General features: G+C 44.8%; 1 protein-coding gene across 1 annotated transcript in view; it reads left to right on the top strand.

Moving 5' to 3' along the window:
• The first annotated feature begins 25 nt into the window (after positions 1–25).
• The window catches only part of HECW1 (HECT, C2 and WW domain containing E3 ubiquitin protein ligase 1), a 218,670-nt gene continuing 193,407 nt past the window's right edge, over positions 26–25,288 (top strand). Inside the window, exons 1-2 of the mRNA XM_069461989.1 lie at positions 26–344; positions 11,497–11,604. Coding sequence (XP_069318090.1) covers positions 56–344; positions 11,497–11,604 — 397 coding nt within the window. The 5' untranslated portion in view covers positions 26–55. The remainder of the gene's footprint in view (positions 345–11,496; positions 11,605–25,288) is intronic.

Here is a 25,288-nt window from a genome sequence, read left to right as displayed (position 1 = left end):
ACTCTCTTTGCTCCCGCAGAATCTGTACCAGAACAGGTTTCTAGGCCTGGCCGCCATGGCGTCTCCATCTCGAAACTCCCAGAGCCGACGCCGGTGCAAGGAGCCGCTCCGCTACAGCTACAACCCCGACCAGTTCCACAACATGGACATCAGGGGTGGCCCCCATGACGGCGTCACCATTCCCCGCTCCACCAGCGACACCGACCTGGTCACCTCAGACAGCCGCTCCACGCTCATGGTCAGCAGCTCCTACTACTCCATAGGGCATTCGCAGGACCTGGTGATCCACTGGGACATAAAGGAGGAGGTGGACGCTGGCGACTGGATTGGCATGTACCTCATTGGTGAGTAGCATGTCACCTTCAGCCCTGCCCAGCTGGGCCATTGCCTTAACCAGACCCACTGACAGTTTGCTGCAGAAATAACGGCTTTATAAATGTTGTTTAGGCATTCAACGAGTCTATTATTCATAATTCACATTTACATATGCCTTAATATTTTCATAAACTCTGTAATATAATTAAAATGCACAATGAATTGTGTTGTATGCCAGATTCTAACACACTGAAGACCACCATGCATGACCTTGCTTTTCTGCAGAACAGACAATGAGGCCTCTCTTGCTATCTCTGTCCAATGGAAGAAAAGCATGAGCTAGCAGGGTGAGGTGTGGTCAAACAGATGTTTGCAACTACAGTAGCTCTTCTATAATACTTATGAATAAGTTAATATCAAATGCCTGTTTTTAAATCCAGGTGTTTAGAAGGCCTAGGTAACACTATATACTCAACCAGTGTATATACATCTATGTGGAGGTAATTTCACTTTTGTTTCCAACACAATTCACCAGTTCTTTCAACATTCTTACTGCTTTGTATTCAAAAGACATGCTGGGATTGCACATACGGTCATGGTGTTGGAGAAAGATGACTTGCTTTGCGTTAGCTGGAGCTTTATTAAAATTTTTTGAAAGTTCCAAAGTTGACAACTTCTTAGAAGAATTTTTCAGTGCAAACAAACCAAATTATGGAAATAAATTGGATGCCAAGACAATAAAGGTTTTACTATTCTCATTGATTGCTTTTGAAAATAAATCTTACAAATTTGAAATTGTGAAAATAAATTTACATGAAAAATATATTTCATCTATTTTTATGTGATAGAATCAGGTGTGGTGGAAATTGACCTGAAAGCCAAGGTGTAATTGCTGGGGAACCACAGAATTCTGTATACAGACTCAACAGCAAGTACAACTGAGACTAGGCTTTCTGCCTTCAGTCCATGCAGTACAGTTTTATGTCCATTTGGACACGAAACAGCAGATTTAACACCCTCGATATCACAGGAAGTAATGGATTCTCATGAGTAGTTTATAGCCCGTCGTACCATTTTCTTGCAGGGAAATATTTTGGGTCTCTTAAACGTTTTGCCATCAGCTTGGTTAATGTATTTACAATACACACATTATTGTAGAGGTGAAGCAATGTAATTTTTGAAATTTTTACACAAATAGTCACGACTAGCTGAATTGGATTTCCAAACAGTTAAAAATTTCACTTGTTTTTAAAAAATAGTTGTTGAATAAAAGTAGATACCACTGATTTAGAACACAGATTGCAAAATAACAGCCCACCATGCATATTTTGTTTAGTCCACATTGTTTTGTTCTAAATCTGATTAATTATCAACATTTAAAAATGTAAAAATTTCATGTTGAAGTCCAATTGTTGGGGACAGGTGTAGGTGGGCAGCTTTAACCACAGGAAAAGAAGAGGGGGGCAAAAATGAGGAGGCCAATGAGCATTTCGAACCTAACCACAACAGCAAGAACTTGTGGTTAGGAAATTTTCCTGGCCAGAAGCATGCACAGAAACTAGGAGCTCATGTCCACAAATGACCTTTTCCCCATCAGCATACATTAGCATAGTAAAAACCATACCGACTAGCGCCATGACAGTTTGCACATGCCCTGGCAACCCTTGGAAGTTACCCTATAAGGACAAAATTGAGGAGGGCCCTTAGCTCTAAGAACTCTCCACCCTTTTCCCGGGACAGTAATGACTATTCCACCCACTATTTAGCATATCATAAGGCATAGACAAAAAAGTAGAAATGTAGTAAGACCCGGCATCTCCTCCACTTGTGGAGACAGACCTGTTTCCCCTCAGGAAATGTACTTTTGCTTTCCATTCTATGGTGACAAGCTGAAATAAAAGCTGCTTGGGTGGAAATACTAGTGTCTGTCATCACTCCACCGCACTGGCCCTGCTTGTGATTCTTCCAAGCCAGGAGTCAAAGAACCGGGACAACATCCTCTAAAAATGAACCCTGACACAACTTTCTAGCTTCTTTCACAAAAGCCCCCACTTTGACAGCCGGAGCCCAAAGCACCGCGAGGCTGTCATCAACTGGGGTGAGACATCTGCTGCCCCTGCAGACTGGCCTGAGACCTTCAGTGTGGCCACAGCCCCTTCCCACCCACCCGACTTTACTTAGGAATGTGTCTTGTTTAGCACCTGAGGCAAGTAGGCTTTTGGCTCCCGATCTAGGTTTTAATCTACTCTTTGTGGGGGTGCCTTCCTGTAGCTGGTGAGTGTTGATGTCATCCCTTGAGTTAGGGACCAACTGGAAGAGAAGCATGTTTGGGGAAAAGGTAATGAGCTCAGTGTGGAACCCACTTAAGCGTGGGACACCCGAGGGACCTGGATCCACAGTAATGAATGGCTGGGTCTGAAGCTCGGCCAGAGATCCAGGTTAGGATCGTAGATCTGAGGTGATTGGCACCCTGGGAGTGCAGAAAGTCACTCATGTACTGTGTGTAGAGAAGGTGCACCAGGAAGTAGCTGTCAGAGAGAGGAGCAGAGGAGGAACTCACACACAAGGTGGAGGAGGTGGTGAAGAGGCAGGACAACTAGGAGACCACACTGGAGAGGAAAAAGAAGAGGGGGGTAGAAGAAGGAAGGGGCGGTCAGCTGTATCGAGTATCACGAAACTCTGTGAATGAATAAGATCTGATGTTAACATGACATTTTGACTGAGACAAAAGTAACCACAACTCATCATCTTAGAATCTTAATTTGACAGTTTGTTATTCCCATTGTGGCTACACATATATAACTGTGAAGTTATTTAATGCAAAATGCCAACGCTTGCAACAGCATAGCATTTCAAAAATAATTTCCAAATCCAAAATTATCTGTGAATCTTAAAAGTTCATAATTTGTAAATCCTTAGTAACTTATCTCTCAGATTTGCAGTGCCTTGCCAAAGATCAAATCAGAGATCTAGGCCTAGAAATTTAGAGGCAGTGATTCCATCTAACCTGTAATTTCACAAATGAGGAGATGCCAATTCAATGGCTCCCACAGCCACACAGCTGCCTCCCCTGGAGCAGAACTCCTGGGGTTCTGACCACAGGAACATCTCCGCACCCTGGTGCAACATCAGTATGGGCCACTCCACATCAGTGGGCCATCGAGATGTCCAATGGAGGCCAGGTTTGTGGTGCTTTCAGCAGAGTATGACCTCGAGAGTTCTCCAGGCAAACATGACTTCTGCTGTAAGAAGGTGAAGATGTCTGGATGTGGAGGGTGATGTGTGGCCCTGCTCAAGGACACTGTCACCAAGCCACCAATGGTGTCCTTACCCAGAACCATAGGGACCCAGTAGTGGGACAATGACACTAGCATTACCGTTATTATAAAGTGAAATCACAGGTGGTTGCCCTCAGGTACAGAGTGGCTCATGATGTGCTGGATGAGAGTGACCACTGTCTCCCTCTCTTAGTGGCACAGAATGGGGAAAGATCATGTGGTTTCAGTGACAGGTAGACCTGGTTTAGAATCGTACTCAGCCACTGGCCAGATGTGTGGCCTCGGCCAGGAACTGTCATCTGAGCTTCACATTCTTTATCTCCAAAATGGAGAAAAAAATGATAACTTCCTTCTCAGGATCAGTAAGGGGAATTGATGAGGTCCGTGAGTTTACTGCCTGGTGATCAGTACATCACTTCTCGATTTACCTTGTCAAGCAGCTTTAGTCTCTGGATGCATCGTGGCAAGTAACCTGATTCCCAGGCTTCATCCAGCCCAGCCTGGGTCCTTAGACACATAATCAGTTGTTTTAGTTGCACATTATAGACAAAGGCTTCTGCCCAAACCAGCAGGGACCTGGAGAATTATTTTTAAACATGAGTAAATGGGCAGAGGCTTATCATTTGGTCAAAAACAAGCACATAGAGATAGATTTGTTAGAAATCAGCATTTCCGATAAATCGTCTTGCAATTATTGATTCAGTAATGCCTGCTCGACTTTGACAAATAAAATCTAATTGTTTATTAGTCCTATCCTTACGGTTAAAGATTCAGCAATGCCCATGGCTTCCTCATGCTAAGGGAACAGCATTGTATAATTGGGTTAGGATACATAATCTGAGGAATACTATTGATACTTCCAATCATTAAATTGCAAATTAATGAGTGTGTGTGTGTGTGTGTGTTTTTCACCTCTTCATTCCCCATTCCATTATTTTAAAAATATGTCTAATATCTTTCAATCTTTTTGTGGGTTATCAATTTTTTTTTTTTTTTTTTTTGAGACAGAGTCTCACTTTGTTGCCCAGGCTAGAGTGAGTGCCGTGGCGTCAGCCTAGCTCACAGCAACCTCAAACTCCTGGGCTCAAGCGATCCTCCTGCCTCAGCCTCCCGAGTAGCTGGGACTACAGGCATGCGCCACTATGCCCAGCTAATTTGGGTTATCAATTTTTAAAAATAGCCATTCCTTTGACTCTTTTGAAAGTAGCCACTATTGAAACTGCTTAAATATAAAATCAATATTCAAATAAAATTATGAAAATATAATTGAATAGGTAAAGTAGGCATAATATTCTCATAAGTTACAAAACTAGCTTTCTTATTAATTTATAATTTTAAGAAATCCTATTCATTATTATTCTATGCTATACCATGTTATCCCAATACTATGCCAGAATTTTCCCAGTAATTTAAAACATAATGAAACTAGAGTACATTCATGCATTTAAAATTCAATATATCAAGAGATGATAACTCAGAGCAAAATTAGAATTAAAAATTCTCTGAAATTACATCTTTGAAGTGCTCTCATAGACTGGTGCCTGGGGACATATATTCTCTTCCATACCTCTGGATTGTACCACTTGTGTAAGGTTAGACATGATGGTCTGTATCAAATCGATTCTTTGTAACTTTTTGATGTGATCTGTACGTGCTCAGGGGTGTGTGTGTGTGTGCATAGTACCATGCTAACTGAAATGTGCACATACTAAAACTGTGTCTTCACTTTGCACAGGTCCACAGCAACTGAGATAATAGTGGTAACAGTTAGCACAGAACCTACAAAGTGAGGACAGAATTCTGTTATGAACAAGTTTCAGTTAACATAGCACTGCACAAAGCAAGGATTGCCTTTCTCCCCACCTCAATCTATGTGTGTGTGTGTGTGTGTGTGTGTGTAATTTACATAAGCGTATATGTATATATAAAGTTTACTCTTACTTATTATATTATTTATATGTTATATATTCTGATTTTTTTGTCTTTGTTCTTCCATTTTTTGGATGGAGTGTGTTAAAAATCTCTAGCAAAAAAATTATTTTTTCATGTTATCTTAGACAAGGTAGCTTGAAAAATAATTTTTAATTAATCTATAGCTACCTTCACTTTTGTAAATTGTACACTTGTAGATGCTGATGCTGTTTCTTAGGTGCATAAATGTTTGTGATGATTATATCTTTTTCCTCTATGGTTTATTACAGTTAATTGTTACAGATATGTCTATGTCCCTTATGTTACTTTTTGCCTTGAATTCTATTTTTTTAACCATTAGGATTGCCAGTATCTGTTTTCTTCTGCTTCATATTTGCTTGATCTATCATTTTTCTTCCTTCCTTTATTTTCAGTCTTTCTCTGTCTTCTTTTAATTCTGCTCTGGAAGTCTCTTTTAATTGGTTAATATAGCATATTTACATTTATTATACTTATTGTTATATTAGGACTTATTTTTGCTGCCTTTCTTTATATTCTTTATTCAATGTGTTTTGTTTCTCTTTTGTGTCTTCCACTGGATAGATCTGTTATAATCTCTTATTATTCTTATGGTAATTGCTTTTAATCCTAGACCAGTGGTTCTCAACCAAGGGCAGTTATGCAACATTTGGTAATATCCAAAGACATTTTTGGTTGGCACGTTGTAGGAGGTGCTACTGGCATCTACTGAATGCAGAGAGGCCACGGATGACACTAAACATTCTGCATTGCTCAGAAGAGCCTCATCATAACTGACAGTTACCTAGCCCAAGATATCAATACTGCTAAGGATGAGAAACACTAGACCATACTCATATTTATTTGTCATTGTATCAATATCTCTTCTTCCAATAGACCCATAGTTCAGCCAGCATGTTTTAATATTCTTTCGGTTTTCCAGGACTTTCTCATTTTTCAGACTTGAGTTTCCTTGTATGCTTTATACTCCATAGCCTTTCTTGCATATTTTCTATCCTTTTTCTTGCTATCTTCTGGGAGTTTTCGCCAGAACGCACGCAGTACAGAGCAGTGATAGACGTAAGCTTGATACTATATCCAGATGAGTAGCGCTGACGAGCTGCATCCCACACAGTAGTTCCGTGGGAAGACAGCTCTGTGGTTGGATAAGGATGGAAAACTCTGCCTACGTTGTCTTAGAAACTCACAACTTACATTAAAGCTTTGAGAAGCCTGGAGTAGAGCAACCCACTTTATTTAGTTTAACCCAGCATTACCTGCACTTTCTTGAGCAAGAAACACTTTATTTCCCAATATTTGCTCCAGTTTGGGAAACCACACACTAGAACTTATGGGAAATCATAAACTAAGTACAGAACTCAACTCCTGCTCTTAAAAAAAATATTTAACGTACAGAACCTTAAAATTTAATGTTTTAGGACAAAAGCTAAAATTGGCTTTATGGCTAGATACCTGCACGCAGAAACTTCCAGAACTACACCCACCAACTCTTGAAGAATTAAAGTCTTTCCTTTATATCACTCACTCTATTAGAATCTAGAAGAGCTGAAGCTATATTTCTTAGTTAAGGTACAAACAGAATTTTTGTGTCCAAAGAAACAATACGAAGGAAAAGCCACAGAGGAGGAGAAAGGGGCAATGAGTTTAAGGAGCTCCTCTGGGACTTTATCCGTGGAGTCCTTTCCTAGTACAAGAGAATGGAGCTTCTACATCATCAGCTTAGTGGTATGAAAGGCAAGTAGATTTTCCCCATGTCTTCTGTCCCATTATTTAGTAAAGTTATAGTCCAGCCATAGCGGGAGAATCCTTGGAGATTTTTCCAAGATTTGGTTGTCAGAAGGAATGAGTTACTCTGAGAAATGGAAGCCATATTGCATTTTTTCTGATGGGTTTAGACCTGGGTAGGGGATTGATTCTCCTTTTTAATCAATTATGGATTCCCTTACCCATTCAGCTCTTAATAGCAATAGCATTTTTGTTGTCCCCTCTTCTATTTTAGATGATGGTGTGGAAACTATAGCTACAGTTTTTATTTTAAAGACAAATCAAGAGAACATAAATTTCTTGTTTCTTAGGCATGTTTGTTTCTGTAAGCTTCTTTAGGACTTTCTGATTAAAATTTTAATAACCTGCAAAAATCCTTTATCGATTATAAACTGTGGAGCAGGAGGTAGGATTCTAAGCACCAGAAGTGTCCAGCAAATAGAATCTTTTTTGAGGAACTTAATACATCTCTACATGTTCTGTATAAAATGTGTAATGACAAAATTTTAAATAGTACTGACATAAGCTAATGTTTCAAGTTGTTATTAATGGTTTTACATGTTAATATCATAGGGCTTTGCAATAGGGGGCCCTATTTTAAGCCCAGATTCTAAACAGAAATAGCTACTTATTGTTAATAAATGTCTGACACTGTTCTAAGACCACTACCTGTATTAGTACATGTAATCCTCACAACAAAACGTTGAGACAGGTACTAATACTATCCCCAGTTTGTAATGAAGGGTTAAATAAACTGACTGAGATCTTAGAGTAACGCTTCTGCCTCCAGGGGGCTGTGAATATTGCTCCCACAGAAAGGCTTCTGCCCTGACAGAGAAAGCAGAAGGAAGAGCCTCCAGGTGGAGTGCCCGGGAGCAGCCCCTCCTCACTGCGGTGGAGAGTGTGGCTTGGCCCCCGTGTCCGGGCCTGTCCTCGTGTCTTCTCCAGTGTCACCTTCCAGTGCGGAGTCTGGGCTGCTGAAAATGATGTTTCCAGACCCCTGTGCAACCGCGCTCTGGATGCACGCTTGGTCCCTTCATTTAGCTGCCCCCATGCAGGATTGGGAAGTGGGAAGTGTAGGGATCTTCCTGCTCTATGGCCCGTGGCTGCTATAAGCACGACCTTGAGAAATCAAGCTTTTCTACAGCGATGCCCTAATGACCACTCTCTAGTTTCCTGGGCATCAACAGGCAGTGGGGTGATGGCGGCAGTAACCTACTCTGCTTGTCTCTGGCTGGTCACTGTCTTTGTGGGTGGACGACAGCCTCCTGCTCTCTGGCTTGCAGCTACTGTACCGAGTTCTTGTACTCAGCAGGTCCCAGGATGGCCTTCCTGAGTGAAGCAAAGGCAGCAACCTTATTGGGGACCTGATAGGCAATGTTATTCTGGGGGCCTAGCCTAGAGTCCGTTTCTCCAACACTGAATTCCCTGTATTTAATCCCTTTCTGTGTAAAATACGTACACCGATTCTGTTTTTCTGCAGCTGACCTGCCAATACACTTGGATTCCTAAGCAAAGCCTAGTGACCCTTCTCACAATTGGTGTTAAGTGCCTTTGGGGAAGGGGTTGACCTCTCAGCACAGATGGTCCAGGCAAGAATACAGACTATTCTATTTTCTTTTGTGCTGTCTGTTTTTTAGTGTCATTATTAGTGCGAGGAAAGGAGATACTTACCAGAACCAAATGCAAGTCCCTTAAAGTGTGTCGTGTTTACATGTGTACAGCAAAATATATCTTTTTCCCTTTAACATGTGTGTTATTTTGCCATCTTCATCAACCTCTTCTAATTCTTTCTACCCCACCCCCATCCTTTTCTCATTTGTGCTTCTGTGGTTCCTTGTACTTAACTCATTCTTACACTTTCTACATCCCAGTCAAACTCTCTGTTTTCTTGAACAAATCCCCAAATACGTCAGAAACTCCCTGAGAACACAGACCGTGTCTTGTTCACCAGGGTACCCCCTGGGTTTAGCACGATGCCTGGAATGTAGCAAAGTGCTCGATACACATCATCTAATGCGTGAATGAACGTCGCCCTTCCAGGTGTTATTGCATATGAATACCTGACCATGACGACTAAAGTGAATATTCCAGTGACCAGAGTGGGTAAATTCAGGTAAATACTACCCCTTGGAGAACTGTTATAATGAGGCAAATTTCTACCTGGGTGTGAGACTCGTTATATCTGTACTAAAGACCCAGGGAGCTAGGAAAATATTATGCCTTTTTGCAGAAATGAGGCAATTACTGTAAAAGACGTATTGTGCAATCATCTTAGTAACCCAAACAGGGCTGTGAACACACACTGTGAATATAAAGACAGGCAAATTTTGCAAACAAGTCATTTTCCAAAGGATACAAACAGTTCTTGCCGTTAATGAAGCAGTCAGCTCTGCACCAGTCATCTCTGCCAAAGAAGGGGCAGCCGAAAATGTGCAATCCACGTAGCCGGTTCCAGGGCATTTACCAGTGATCTCGTTTAATCCTCCCCGTAAGATGGAGCAAAAAGGGAAACTATGACCTGTTTCCCTCTCTGCAGAGCCAGGGCTCTGGGCTGCCCTCAAGAGCCCTGGTCCAGGTTGTCCCTCCAGCCCCTGCAGTGGATTTAGACTCTCAAAATGTGGTTTTCCCCATGGCTTCAGGCCCACCTAGCTCAGATTACTTCCTGGTGAAGTGGAAACTGCAAGGGCCCCATAGGAGATCAAGGTAAAATTCATATCCCTAGTTGAGTCTGCACTGAAAATGTGGGGTCTGGAGCCAGGAGGTGACAGGCAGCTTGGTCTTCTTGGATGTGTCCTCACCGAGAATGCTGCGTTCCTCACCGGGTACTGGCTTTAGAGGACATCAGTGGGTCGCAATGTGAAGAGCAGAGAAACAGCAGGTGATGAGAGCGAGGATCACCCTCTAGCTCCTCCCAGAGCCCCCACACACATGCACCCCATCTCGGCCTTGAACCCTGCGTCAGGCGCTCACCCGGCCTTCCACACACTCACCCTTGTCCTCCACCATGTCTCTGCCCATCCCTCGGTGCTCCCTGACTGCCCTGCCGGACTCCTTCCTTGTTACTCTCTGTCACAGCACTCTGTTCTTCTCCTCCATGTCTCTTATCACAAGTTACAGTCATACATTTATTTCTTCTCTCAGTGTTTAAAGTCTGTCTTCTCAATTGTTTTCGAGAAGCTTTAACTCAGAAGAGACCATGTTGGTTTTACCCAACACCGTGGTCCCTGCACCTTCCCCAGTGTCTGTGGAATGAACAAGTGAAGGTGTGAGTGCATGAAGGGAGGGATGGCTAAGTTTATGGCCGAGTCTCATGTATAGGGTGATTGTGATGCCCGGGTGGGAGAGGAGATGGCGTGGGGTGGCGTCTGTGAGAACTGGACACCAAATGGAAAGCATGATTGGACATTTTCTTTATGTCTCATCCTCAGTCTCAAATAGGGATCAGCTTGTAGAAGCTTTAGAAGGAAGATTTTTACACTGAGATTTCACACATGTGAGAGCTATTCAAAAGTGTAATGAACTGCTGTAGCGGTAATTATTTCTGTTTCTGGAGGTGTTCAAGAACCACCTGGATAATCTCTTGCCAGAAGTGTTGTGGGTGGGGAGGAGAATCCTTCACTAAAAAGAGTTTGGTCTGGGATACTTCACTTAATATAATGAGTTCCAGCTCTTTCCAGGAGAACCAAAGAGATGTCGTATCACTGTTATTTCTTTGCTGTCTTAAGATGCTTCCAGCTCTCTTTTGTTTGTTTATTTCTTTGTTTCTTTGTTTGTTTTGAAACAGGGTCTTGTTTTGTAGCCCAGACCTAGTGTTCAGTGGCATCATAATAGTTCACTGCAATCTCAAACTTCTGGGCTCAAGTGATCTTCCTGCCTCAGCCTCCCGAGTAGCTGGGACTACAGGCTGCATACAACCACGCCTGGCTAACTTTTCTTTGTTTTGTAGAGATGGTCTTGTTGTATTGCTTAGGCTGGTCTCAAACTCCTGGCCTCAAATGATCCTCCTGACTTGGTCTCCTAAAGTGCTAGGGTTACAGATGTGAGCCACCGTGCCCAGCTGCTTCCAGCTTTTTCTTCTGTTGAGCTGGAGGCAGCATTCATATCCTTTGCTTTTTTCTTTCTTTGTGCTAAGTATGCTGTTGACTGATCTATTTCTCTACTCTGCTTTCTTCTTCCGGGGATATAGATGAGGTCTTGTCCGAAAACTTTCTGGACTATAAGAACCGTGGAGTCAATGGTTCTCACCGGGGCCAGATCATCTGGAAGATCGATGCCAGCTCTTACTTTGTGGAACGTGAGTACTTTCATCATTCTTGTTGCTTGGCAAACTTGGCTGAAGCAGAATTCGACTGCTTTGTTCTTTGTTCTATCGCACTGCCTCCGCTGGCAAATGTGCTGTGTAAAAGAGAGATGTGGATAGAACGAGATCCTTAAAAATATTTTCAGTTGTAAGTAGTGAGGTCTAGAGCAATTGGACGACAGCCAGGCAGAGGGCCACTCCTTTAATACCAAGAAAAAGTTTGGTTCATATTCAGAAGCCCCTGGACTCGGGACCCTGTGGCTCATGGCCCTTAACTCACTCCAGGGCTCCTTGGGGTGGTCTCCACTTTGCCGTAGTTAGACCTGTCTTCTCAACAGGTAGCCTGTCTTCCAGTTTGCCTTTGTTTGAGCCAATCCTTCCAGACTCCCCGCCCATGGCCCCAGCAAGCTGGCGATGCTCCACATTTTCCCCCGACCGTTGGCTCTGGCTACAGCGCCTCAGGAGGGGATGGCACCTTAGCACCGCCAACCTGTTTCTTTGGTTTTTGATCTACTGGCATTTCTGGATGTATAAACTTGTTATCATGTATCTTATTGAGATATTTTCTCAAATTTCCTCCTGTCTTTGAAAATAAAGCATTTTCAGAGTTATGACAAGATTTCTTCTAAGGGTCCCCCATTGGCGTATGTCTCATTGCATGAGGGCATACCTGTCTGGGCTTCATATTTGCCTGCTGGAGGAATGCAGATTACTTTTAGTCCATAACTCCTTCTCATGTCCACTGGGTATGATAGAGTGCTGTCATGGACAAACCCCTTCAGCCACTCTCTGGTTCTTGGCAGGTATTCGTTCAATGTAGTGTGTCTGAAAGGAAATGGATAATCTGTTATTGCAGCTGTCCAGCTCTCAGAGGAAAAGGTACAAGGCTAGGCATCTGAAGTTACCCATTGCCATTTGCCTTGTGATCCAGAAAAATCTATATCCTTAAGCATTTTCATTTGCTCTTATTTTCATTCATTCACTTGATACTTTGCAAGACTTACTATACTCCAAGAACTATAGAAGTGACGATGAAAGGCCTGGTGTCTGTCTTTCCAAACTTATGGTATCTTTGCTCCCAGCAATGATATCAATACCTCCTTTTTGTGTTGGCTCGTGCAGAATGAATAGACAAAGAGGACATTTTATGCTATCAGAGTGCAGAGGGGACATGATTTTATGAGATGTGGTTGCTGGCCGTTGGCTTTGAGATATTAATAGATAGGCAGAATAAAATTCCCAACGAGAGAATTTTGTTCCCTTCATATTTATCTCCCTGATTCTGGCTTTTCTCCTCTCTAATCCATCCTGCACACTGATAGCAGACAAAATGCCTTAAACCCAATTCTGCTACCATCTCCCCCAAATCTTCATGTTCCCTCTTTCCCGTCATATCAGTTAAAATCTCTGTGCCTGGCTGCCAGGCCGCAGCACAAACTCACTGTCGGCCCTCAGCCCTCCTTCTCCATCCTCCCCTGCAGACTCCCTCCACCCTGCCCGTCCTGATCTCTCTCCAACCCCACAAATAGCATCACTGAGCATAAGAAACATGGGCTTTGGGGGTGTAAGGATGGTTCCAACAAGTGGTACCTAATATAAACTCCCTAAATTCCAATAAGAACAGAAATGATAAAAACTCACCTTAGCAATGATTGTTTGATGTAATAATAGACTGTACGCACCGGTCTACATTTGAAGTTTCACAGGAGAGTTTTTCCTTTCTTACTATGCACCTATTTTCTTCCCTTGGGTTCTAAATGAGAAATAGACACCAGGACGCAATTTAGGGCCAAAGTACAGTAGCAGCTCTCAATGGTGCATAAGCACAACTTGCAAGTTTTTATCTTTTTAAAGGAAGGGAGATACATATTAAGAAAAGGGAAACCTCAGGGTGGGAATTTCACTATACCTAACTCAAAGCCAAGAGCCAGTGACCCTATTCCGTAAGGTCATGTCCCCTCTACACTTTCATAGTGTGAGATCTCCTGACTGTTTCTTCATTTGCATGAGCCAACACACAAAAAATGGGGAATTTGTGTCATAAATTAATCCAGCAATAGTGCCATTCCCTTCAAAGCAGGTTTTAAAATTTCTGTGACATACATAGAACATTTCCTGTATATTTATCTCAAATAACAAACCATTTCATATAATTGTCTTCACTGGAAGTTTGAAAATATACCTTAAGTATTATCAATTAGACACTGTAATATAAAATCAGCTTTTCATACTATATAAGCATTGGCATAATTGAGTGAAAGCATATTCACACTTGGTCAATAGCAGTGTCCTATGAAAGACAAATGGCTTGCAAAGAGCATGTTCAAAATAACTGAAAGTTGAACACTTTAGAAAAATGACATTATAAAAATGTTCTTGTGCAAATTGGAGAAAATTCTGGTCTTCAATATTCCTATTGGACTAGCAATGTTCCAGTGTTTTGGGAAAATGTATAAACGTGAAATGGAAAGGGCAGATATTTACATTTTGCAAACATATCAAATGAGTAATCAATATATTAAGACTGAATGATTCAATATTAATATAACATAATGTATCAAAAAAGTAAAAGTTTATCAAGCCAAAGTTTCATTGAGTTTGCAAATGATTAGAATATTAACCAGGGCACACTTATAAATTAAATAAATTAAAATTCTATGGTGAATTATAGCTTTTGGAGTTTGAATATATTAAAATTGTATATCATATGCTATATAAATTTGTGTATTTTATGTGAAATAATTTGCATTTTCAAAAATGTATGCTTGAGAAGGTGCCAGATTAACACGTAGGGAGAGATGGGTGTACAAAACGTTCTGGTCTGACTACTCTGCATTAACACATCAAAGCATCAAAGGTCTTCTTGCTTTAATAAAAATGCAGAATCCAACCCGTTGTCCAGAAGGCTACAAAAGTTTTTGCTCTGAATCGCAAATAAGACTCTTTGCAGTCTTGCAGTAGTAGTAAACGCATTAATCTAGCTGGTGTGTTATACTCTCTTTAAATTAAAAATAATTTTGCAGGCATTAAACATTGGCTAGATTTTCAATATGAAAGTATGACAGAAGGGCATTCTTTCTACCTGGAGATTAAATTAAAATAATGAAATAGAATGAACTTTCCCTTTTATTTTTGTTTTCTATTTGTCTCTTTATGTTTTCTTTTTATTATTTTTTTAATGAGAGTGGAGGTATATTTCAGATGACCTGGAGTCTATAACGTTCTAATAGCACATTTCCTTTGGGGTAATGATTCAATTTAGAAGTAGGTAATTGTTATTGATTTATACAATTTTTTTAATGGTCTGACTAAATCAGATTTTGAAAGTACTACCAAATAAGGAGTATTCTAAACAAATGTTTTCTGCACTCTCCAAGGAGTTACATGCTTGATAAAATACAAAAGAAAATAAGGCCTGAATCATTTCCTGTTCTCTGGTATGATTTTTCTCTAGTGGGCACCTGGCTATTGGACTATAGTAATAATTGCTGTAACATAAAAACTGGAAAGATGCAAATTTTAACCCTGGCAAAAGATAGAGCTGGTGAAATTTTAACTTTACCCACCCTGATCAAATCTTACAATACTGTATTATTGTAGCAACTCAATTATTACTTTTTAATACATGCAGCTGGGCTCAGCTGGCAAGCCTCACACCTTCAGAAGGAGTTGCCACAGTCCTTGTTCATTGCATACTCCTACTGGAAGTCCCTCAAAATCAGGGCTGGGGTTGCCCAGAAACACTGGGGAAATGGGGTGATCCTGAAAAGAAGACATCTTTGTCTTGATCCATGGCCCAGATCTGCTCTGTGCATCTCCCTGGTCATCAGATTTTAGTAAGAAGAACTGAGCAGCCACCCAGAATGGCCTTTGATTACAGCAAAACAAGACCACGCTCAAAGGGGCGTCCCTTCTCCACCTACTCTTGTTTCTCATCACTGTCGTGAGCCCTGTCTGCTCACAGCTGTCCAGACAGATGAGGAATCTGGAGTCCTTTTCGACTTCTGTGTCTTGCTTTAGAGTCCTGTCCCCTGGTCAGCACCACCGGTCCCCAGGGACGGTCTGTCTCGGGTCAGTCTCCCAGATTCAGCCCATGTCCACCCTCACTTCTGAGTGTGGAAATCTGACTTGGGTTCACACCCAGATGGCTGCCTGCTCTGATTTCATAATTCCTCGCACTGGTCAGAAGAATGTCCCTCAAATCCCTTTTCCACACATCAGCTCCAAATCCTTTCCCATCACTTCTTCTGTCTAGTCTGTTCGGGCTGCTATAACAAAACACTCCAGACTGAGTAATTTATGAAGACAGTTCTGGAGGTGGGGACGTCCATCTCAAGGCACCAACAGATCTGGTGTCTAGTGACGGCCCACTCGGCTTCAAAGGTGGCGCCTTTTGCTGGGTCTGCACGTAGTGGAAGGGGCCAAAGGTGTTAATCCCCTTCAAATCATCATCCCAAACTTAGAAAACACACAGTGGCCCCAATTATACGTAACAGAAAATCTAAGCAACTGGTCCTGCTGAACATTTGTAATGACACCTCATTTAGTACGGCCAGGTGAGCTTTACACGGGTGGGGCGGTCGGAATCCGCCTCCTCACTGAGCTGCAGCAGGTGGCTCCCAAGTGACATATAGCATCGTGACCGCAGTGGCTGTGGGCTCCACACCCCCCACTCCCAGCGTGGCCCTTTGGACTCTGAGATTCTGTTTCGTCATCTATGAAATGAAAGTAAGGTGGTATGTTCCCACAAGGTGGTCCCATGAAGATGAACTGGGAGCACAGGTGACATGCCCAGCCGTGAGTCTGGGACAGCAGGCACCCAGTGAACAGAGGGCTTTGAATTAGGGTTGCAGGTGGCGCAGCGAGAGGAGTCAGGGCGGGAATGTGCGTTCAGCTTCAATTTCTGCTCTGGAAACGGACAAGTTGGCTTCTTGGTGACAACTGTGACTTGAATGGCTGTATGCCGAGAGTTTTCTGTGGGGAAATCCTTGGCAGACCAAAGGACACGGGAGGAAAAGCAGGACTCCAGGGAGCTCTCTGACTTCCTTCCTTAGCATTCTGGGCGTGCCGTGCCCCTGCGGCGATGCAGCCAGAGCCAGGGCGAGCTTGCTGGGGCCAGAGAAACTGGCTCCGTGACTAGACACAGGGCTTGGTCAGGCCACAGTTCAGATAGGTAAGGTGACATGTCGTTAGAGCTTTTTATTAGAATTTGGGTGTGATTTCACCGGGACTGCTCTGCCTTTAGCGCCGTGTGGCTAAAGACTGCACCGTGGGCTGCCATTTTCAACCTCTATTTTGCTATTTCCAAGGAGGTGCTAGATTTGTGCCACAGTAAACACTGGGGCTCTGAGGGCCCTGAGCCCGTAAGAAGGTTAAGTCTGGGGTGACTGACCACAAACCTGAGCACCATAAAGCGGTGACAGTGACACTGCTTCACAGGTTTTCTCATAGGAACAAGTTGGCTCTGCACACATATCTGCAGGATGATGGGCATTTATATTATCGTGTCATCTTATTTTCAGCATCTAACTCCATGGAAACCATGACTCCCCCCAACTGCCCACCCAGTGCAATACTATGCTGCAGTGAAATCACGGTTAAAACTGCACCATGTAGCAGTCATACAGTAATTTCAGCGTTGCTTATGTTCTTGTGCTTCTTAATTTCGAGAACAGAATGTACAGTTCACAGAAACACTCCTGAGATTCTTCCTCTTCCATCTGTGTCCCTCCCACCTCAGCCTCCCCATAAACCCACCTCTGGTCCTCGCTCAGACTCATGCTGCTCTTCCCTTCCCCATTTCCTTCCAATTTCGCTTTAAAAGTCTAAAAGAAGTAATCTCACGAGCCAGAAGCCCCTGGGAGGTAGAGGAAGGCGCCCAAGCTGTCCAATCCATAATCCTCCCTCTTTAGCAACCCAGAGTGAGAGGGCTGGAAACAGTCAGACAGTAATAACTTTGTCCCTTTGATGCTATTATGTGATATCACATATTTGGTACACACCTTGCATGTTAATGGCGTGTAGAAAGGACGTCACAGTGATTAAAGAGCAGGACGGAGGGGTGCAGCAGGGAGGGCAGGTCGGGCGCTGCGGCTGGAATTCAGGACAGAGCTGAGAAGTCTGTGAAAGAGCGAGGCGCTTAGACTTTATGTAGGCTGAGAAATCATTTATTACTTTTTCTAAACGTTTTCTAAAACTAAGAGTTTTAGGATGGCATGATAAAAATGGATTGGGGGACTATTCACGCGAGGCAACTTACAGGAAACATACCAGCCTCAGCCACCCCAGCTGGGTCTGCAGTGTGGACAGAGTGCAGGCCAGGGACTGAGAGGGGCCGGGGGCCCACCTGCAGGTGCAGCGGTTCTGACGAGACATGGCCAATGAGACAGTGGGGGACAGGGGCCCAGGTGGGCACACAGGACGCAGAGTGAGGAGACACGGCCGGTTCGTCCTGGCCCAGCCAGCAGGAGGAGCTGAACTGTGGGACACAGTCACTTCTCACCACGTCAAGGACTTCATTACCTCTGGGGGCCTCAAAACTGACCTGCAGTCCATGGGGGTCTCAGTCTCTCAGATTAAATAACAAAGATTGACCAGTCATTATTATAGAAAATAGCCGGAAAGATATAACCAGACCATTCAATTCAGGTTCACAGCAGTACAAAAGGATAGTGCCAGCTTCTACTTGGATATACTAATATGTCAGATTCTCCTAAGGAGATGAAAACTCTTAGTCAACACAAATAAATGGCCAAGGCCCTACTAACCCAAACTTAGACTTTTCTGGATTAAGCTTGAGTTGCCAGGTCAGTGCGAGAACAGACACACCTGCTTCTCTTAACCACACCGTGCTGGAGGCCTGCTGGGGCCTGCGCTGGTCTCCAGGGACTCGGATCTAGAAGCCAAGGCCCTGGCATTACACTGGGGGAGACAAGTGCATACTTCTTCCTGTGCCTCATGTGAAACGGTATGAAAAGAAACCCTAGCCCAGCTTTGGGGCGAGGACTTAATCACCACCAAGGTAGGAACTTGGCCAGTGGTAACGAAGGACTGGCCCAGGGGCCAGGTGGCAGGGAAAACTCTTGCAAAGGACAAAGATGAGCAGGAGATGGCTGGGGTGGGGGCAGGCAGTGGGCACTGAGGCTGAATTGAGTGAGACAGAATTGAGAAAGAAAAATTCCGGGGAAGGAGCCTGGGGTCAGAGGTTCCAGGTAGTTTAGACGTGGGATACAGAGCATGCAGAGCAATCAAAATGCTTTGAGTAGAAGAAGCACCCCGGTTAGACTTGCATTCTGGCAGTTTCATCCTGGCAGCAGTTAGAGTACAGACCATAGGGTGCTGATGCTGGAGGCCTGAGACCACCAAGAACCTATGGCATAAAAGCAAGAAGAGATAAGGAACACCTGGAATGAGAAAAATGGAAGCGATTGCAGTAGAAAGCAGCCTGGAGGTAAGATCGGTGCGTTTGTGAGGGGCCGGTTGTGCACTCGGGGACAGGACGGGATGGAGGGGGACCCCCCTGCCTCTGCAGCGCATCCTCAGACTGAGAACACAGCGGGGCTAACGCAGGGGTGGAGACAGCACGCCCAGGCCGAAGCGTCTGTGGGGCGAGAAACCTGGGCACAGTGCTCAGGAGAAAGTCCTGGCTTCAAAACAGTTGGGAAGGGGCAGGCAAGTGGTGTTGGGAATGGGGGTGGGAAGGAGAATGTGAAGTGTTTCTCTAAGTGTGGCCTGCAGAAAACTGCAGGAGAGTCGCCGGGGCAGTTGTTGGAAGTGCAGATTCTACAGGCAAGAGCCTTCGTTTTCGATGAACATCCGTGTTATTCTGCTAGACCCTGAATGTGAAGGCGACTGATACCGACTGTGGGGAGAGGAGAGCTGAGGATGACTCCCAGGGAGGAGGGGGAGGAGGAGGAAGAGCGGAAAGAGAGATCACTGAGTGTGGCCGGTGGAGGATGGCCACAAATCCCTTGATACTCCTCCCGTTGCTAGGCGGGTCCACGTCCCCCCTGCTTGATCCTGGGTGGGCTCTGTGACCCCGGGCTGGCTCCCACACTGCAGTGATGTGGTGCCAGCTTCCAGTCCAAGCCACAATACACTGGAAGTTTCCACTTCCTACCTCTTGGGACACTCGCTCTCAGAGCCCCAGGACAGCCATACTGGAGGTAGCCCAGGCTATCCTGTGCAGGGGTGAGTGGGAGGAGCGTGCCTGGAGGTTCCAGCCGTCCCCACCCAGGCCAGAGGCCACAGCAGAGGCCGAGCCCTAGCTGCTGTCAATCAACAGCATGTGAGACCCCAAGAGGGCTGCCCAGCTGAGCCCACACCTCACAGAACTTGGAGAAATGACAATAAAGTGCTGTTGTAAACTGTTAAGTAACCAGAACATGTGGGAAACCAAAAAGAGAAGGCCCTGGAAGTAAGGGAGGAGAAACCATCAAGGGTTGTGGTCGGCACGACCTGCTGGGCGCCGCGGAGGGATCAGGGCGATGTGGCCAGAGCGCGCCTGCCGAGGGCGGCCACCCGGGGGGCTGTGGTCTTTGTCAAAATAATTCAGGAAGTTGGTAAGAAAAACTGCAGGCCAAAGGGTAGGGTGCTCAGTTCTTCCTGGTTTGCTGGCGCTCTCCTGGTTTGGCCCTACACGTCCTGCGTCCCGGGAACCTGCTCAGGCCTGGGTGCACTGGAGTGGCTGGTGACTCTGATAGAGGAGAGGCGTGGGACAGCTGCAGTTAGAGTGGCCCTGGGAAGGCGGCAGCACCAGGAATAGGCCCAAAGGGAGGTCTTTTATAGGTCAGGGTGGGGCTTGGACAGATCACAGTGGAAGGAGACACAAAAATAAGAACTCTCATCTATTGGTGCTTACAGGTGTCCAACTCCTTGGCCAGGTTGTTACATCCTTTTGTTTCATGTTGACAAGAGCAGCATGTGGTGGCTGTCATCACTACTGTATCTGATGAGAAAATTTACTCTGTGAGCGGCGCAGTGGCTTGACTTGCCTGGGTTTCAGGGCTGGTGGGGGCGGAGCTGGGAGCTGAGCCCAGGGCTACCTGCTGTGCCTGTCAGCACGGAGAAAGGGACGCGGGAGGTAGAAGGGCAGTTTGCTGGGTTGAGGCCCGGGAGCAGGCAGAGGGAGCAGGATCCTGACGACAGCAGACGAGAGGACCCTTTCCCAGAAGCCCTTGACCACTGCGGGGTGGGGTGGCCAGCAGTGTGGGCGGGCAGGCGGCAGGTGCAGGCGGGGTGCGGAGACAGGAAGAAGTGCGTTTCTGCTGACCACGCGACAGCGCTGCTTTTCCTAATAAGAGGGGAAATGGGGAAAATAAGCTGGAAGAACTCGGGAGTGATTTTCCCCCCTACAGACGTGGCAGAGTAAAATCAGAACTCATAGAAATATAGCTTCTCTTCTTCCCCCTCCAAACCACCCTACACACAAAATGGGTCTCTGTTGCTCAAAATCACAGACACGTGGAGCTCGAGCCCTCAGCCAGGTTTGCTGGGGCCCCCCAATCTCTGTTCTCAGACGGGGCTTCGACATGAGGAAGGGACCGCTGTGCACACATGACGGCTTTCTCCAAAGGCCTGTGGCAGGGGAGGGTGGTGAGAGGCCAAGTGTGGCAGGTGAGAAAGTGGGGCAGACAAGGGACACTGACCTAACTAGGACGCTGTGCCGCACCTGCAGCCAGGTGGGTGAGGCAGCGTCTGAAGGGCACGGCCAGCTGATCTCCGCGGTGTCCAATTAGACAGACAGACGCAGCGGAAGGGAGTGAAGGTGGCTGCCGCGCTCGCCCCAGGGGATCTGTATATGAGCTACAAGATCCAACCCCTGGGCCACCGTCTGGGGTAAGGCCATTGTCCCGAGCAGAGGAACAATAATAGCAATACCAGCAGCTAAACTTGTCTGAGCTCTCCCGATGTGCCAGGCATCACTCTGAGCACTTGAAATATATTGCCCCATTTAATCCTCATGAAAACCCTAGATGGCAGATATTACCCTTTGTCCTTTTTGTTAATGAGGAACCTGAGGCACAGGAAGAAAATGCAGCCGGTGCAATCTTCACAGGTAGCAAATGACGGGACCAGGATTTGAATCTGGGCTGTCCAACTTCAGAGCCTTCCCTTTAGCCACCTTGATGTCCCGACAAGACCAGAGTAGGCAGTAGGGCTCCCACTACTAAGGTGGGAGTTCTGTGCCAACTCCTGGCCCCATGGAGGGCTGGGGTACGGACTTACACACTGGACAGTAGGAGTCATTCCTGGGGGCTTTACCCCCCTGTGTGACTGGCAAGGGGATTCTTTGGGCATCGGAGTGAGAACACAGGCATCCCTGGGCTACCAAATCCATGATGAGAGGATGGTGATAAAAATAGATTTGAGGCAGGGCTCGGTGGCTCACGCCTGTAATCCTAGCACTCTGGGAGGCCGAGGCGGGTGGATCGCTCGAGGTCAGGAGTTCGAGACCAGCCTGAGCAAGAGCGAGACCCCGTCTCTACTAAAAATAGAAAGAAATTATATGGACAACTAAAATATATATATACAAAAAATTAGCCGGGCATGGTGGCGCATGCCTGTAGTCCCAGCTACTCGGGAGGCTGAGGCGGTAGGATCACTTAAGCCCAGGAGTTTGAGGTTGCTGTGAGCTAGGCTGACGCCACGGCACTCACTCTAGCCTGGGCAACAGAGTGAGACTCTGTCTCAAAAAAAAAAAAAAAAAAAAAAAAAAATAGATTTAATACCAAACTCTACCAAAAAAAGGAGATTTCAAGGGAAGGTGAAGATGGTTAACATACAGCCTTCCTCCCAGCCAGACGGTTCCAAGTAGGAGCTCAGAATGCCCCACCTTAACAAGCTGTAGAGAAAGTCACATTAAAAGACAGAGGAAACCCAGGGTTTCAATCACATCCTTGCACATAAATCCAGAGTCCCCTGCATTTTGATGTATTTGTTATGTATGCATGGATTCCATTTATATATGCATTTATAAAAGTATAACTCATTCCCTTTAGAAAATTTGAGGAAAAGATCAAAGCAAAAATCACCCATAATTTCAATACCTAGATAACATGTTAAAAGATTTTTTTATGGCTACTAGCATATCCCCTTAGAGGGCTTAATAAATATATATTCAATTAATTAGCGAATTAATTAAGCTGGTACTCTGTATCCCAGTGCAGGAAGCATGAGACTCATGCCCAAGGACAACAGCCATGAAGTCTTATCTTTCCCACAGATGGCCCCTGAGCCTAAAAAGCTGAGTGTCCCTTCTAGAGGAAGAGGCAGAGAAATATGGCAAAGAGAGGGGGACAGATGGTCTCTGGGTCAGACTCATGGCAAGAATGTGCCATGGGGCAAGAATGGCGTCAACTGACCTATCTAACTTCTTGTAATAAGGAGGTGCAGCAAGGTATCACCTTTGACACGAGGACTCTGCCCTCTGCTAAACACGGGCATCTGGCCACCCAGCTTAGCCACTCCTCCCCATCCCTTGGGGCCGGGAAGTGGATGCTAGAAGAGTAGTGCAAAGGGGGAATTTTCCCTTCTTCCATTTCATTCCTAATTTGTACAATCATCCCTGAGTATCCACGGGGGTTGTTTCTAGGACCCCGGAGGATACCAAAATCCATGGATGCCCAAGTGTCCTGTATAAAATGGTGTAGTATTTGCATATAACGTACACACATTGTCCTATATATTTTAAATCATCTCTAGATTACTTAGAATACCTAATACAATGTTGATACTGTGTAATTAGTTGTTATGCTGTACTGTTTTTTATTTGTACTATTTTTATTGTTGTGTTATTTTTTATCTTTAAAAAATATTTTAGATCCGCAGTTGGTTGATTCCACAGATGTGGAAACCCTCGGTGGGGAGGGCAGACTGTACTTCTCTCTTTTGACCTGCTGAGCCTCTCAGCCCGTGGGTGACTGTGCACAGCTGCAGCTGTTCTTGGTGAGGGCGGAGATCCTCGGAGCTTCAGGAGTCCTGCTCACAGGCCATGTGTGCCTTCCTGGGTACTTGGCACTGCTCCTGCGCACCTTATCTACCTACGGCCAGTTCAGAGGTTGCCCCGGGACTCTCTCACGTCAGCTAGCTAAGACAGGTTTCTAGCCAATTAAAAGGCCATTTTCAAATGATGCCAGCCACATTGTCCCACCAGCTTTGGACAACCAGAAAGGAGTTTGGAGTCCAAATAAATATAAAAATGTACAAACCTCTCCCAAAATCTCGTTAATCCAGACTTCACTGTCTCACGTATCCCACTTTCCCAAATTTCCAGAGTCAATATGGTACCCAGGAATATTGCAAAACCCTTGGCCAGGCGTCGTGGGTCATCCCAGTGCTTTGGGAGGTCAAGGTGGGAGGGTCACTTCATGCCAGGAATTTGAGCCCAGCCTGGGCAATGTAGCAAGACCCCATCTCTAAAAAAAAAAAAAAAAAAAAATTAGCTGGGCATGGTGGTTCATTCCTGTAGTCCCAGCTACTCAGGAGGCTGAGGTAGGAGGATCACTTGAGCCCAGGAGTTTGAGGTTACACTGAGCTGTAATCACACCACTGCATTCCAGCCTGGGTGACATAATGAGACCCTATTTCCAAACAGAAAAAAAAAATATTTTAAGAATATTGCAAAACTTGTCAACACCAACAAAATCTATGCACAAGCAGCTCCTCATCCATTGCAGTAGCTGCTAATCTAAGCCCCGTTTCCCTCTTTTCAAGCAAAATCAGAGTTTGCAGAGCCTGGTCCATGTTTAAGCCTACATTGCTGTTGCCAGCTGTGGTACCTGAGGGAAATGGGCAGCCAAAAAGCAGGAAAGAAAAAGGAGAAAATCATCTTGTTTCAGCGTCACCAGAATGAATGCCAGTCTTTTCCAGGTTACTCAAGGCCCATGAGCCTAAAACTCCAACCAGAGACCTCACCTTATAAAGGACATGTTGTGTCATTACGCCTCCCATGCCCTTGGGGGAAATGCACTTATAACTACTGCCCCCTCTACCAGAGAATGGCGTGTGAAACACTCCTGTTTATTCATAGTCTAGAAATTTGACCCGATAGACTCAGCCTTTTCTTGGGACTTCTATTCTTCATATCTAAAACCTCTTAGTAGACCTCTCTCTCTTCCTCCCCCCTCCCTCCCTCTCTCGCTCTTTCTCTTTCTCTCCTCCTTCCCATTAGTATTTACCTCTGGAAAAAAAAAAAAAAACAGAGGCTTATTTTACAGTGTGAGTTTTTTATAACACCAAACATGAATTTCTAGTGAAAATTAATTCTCTATAAACGGAAAGGATAAGTATTAAAAGAATATGAAATATTTCTCAGGGGGGAAGAGTAGATTACGTCAATTCTTTTTAAACAATCAATAGAAGGAAAATGCAAAAAGAGTATGGGAAAATGGGAAAAATAGTCGTCAAAATAATCGACAATTGGCCTTACCTTTACTATTAAAGGTAGCCTAATCACAGGCAGTTCCCAAATTGGAGAAAAATACATTTTAGGCAAACTCAGTATGAAAAATGAACATTAAAATATTAGAACCAGTTAAATGGGAGTCTGGGTACTTGACACAGATGAAGTGACTATGGTGACATTACAACTTCACTTCTACAGACTGATGCTTGTGTCCCCTCACAAAACCCCCCGCCAATTCGCATGTGGAAGTCCTAATCCCCAGTGTAATGGTAT

The sequence above is a fragment of the Eulemur rufifrons genome, chromosome 29 (assembly GCF_041146395.1).
Source record: "Eulemur rufifrons isolate Redbay chromosome 29, OSU_ERuf_1, whole genome shotgun sequence".
NCBI classification, from domain to species: Eukaryota; Metazoa; Chordata; class Mammalia; order Primates; family Lemuridae; genus Eulemur; species Eulemur rufifrons.
The sequence above is the reverse complement of the archived record's forward strand: the minus strand, read 5'-3'. Positions and strand labels throughout refer to the sequence as shown.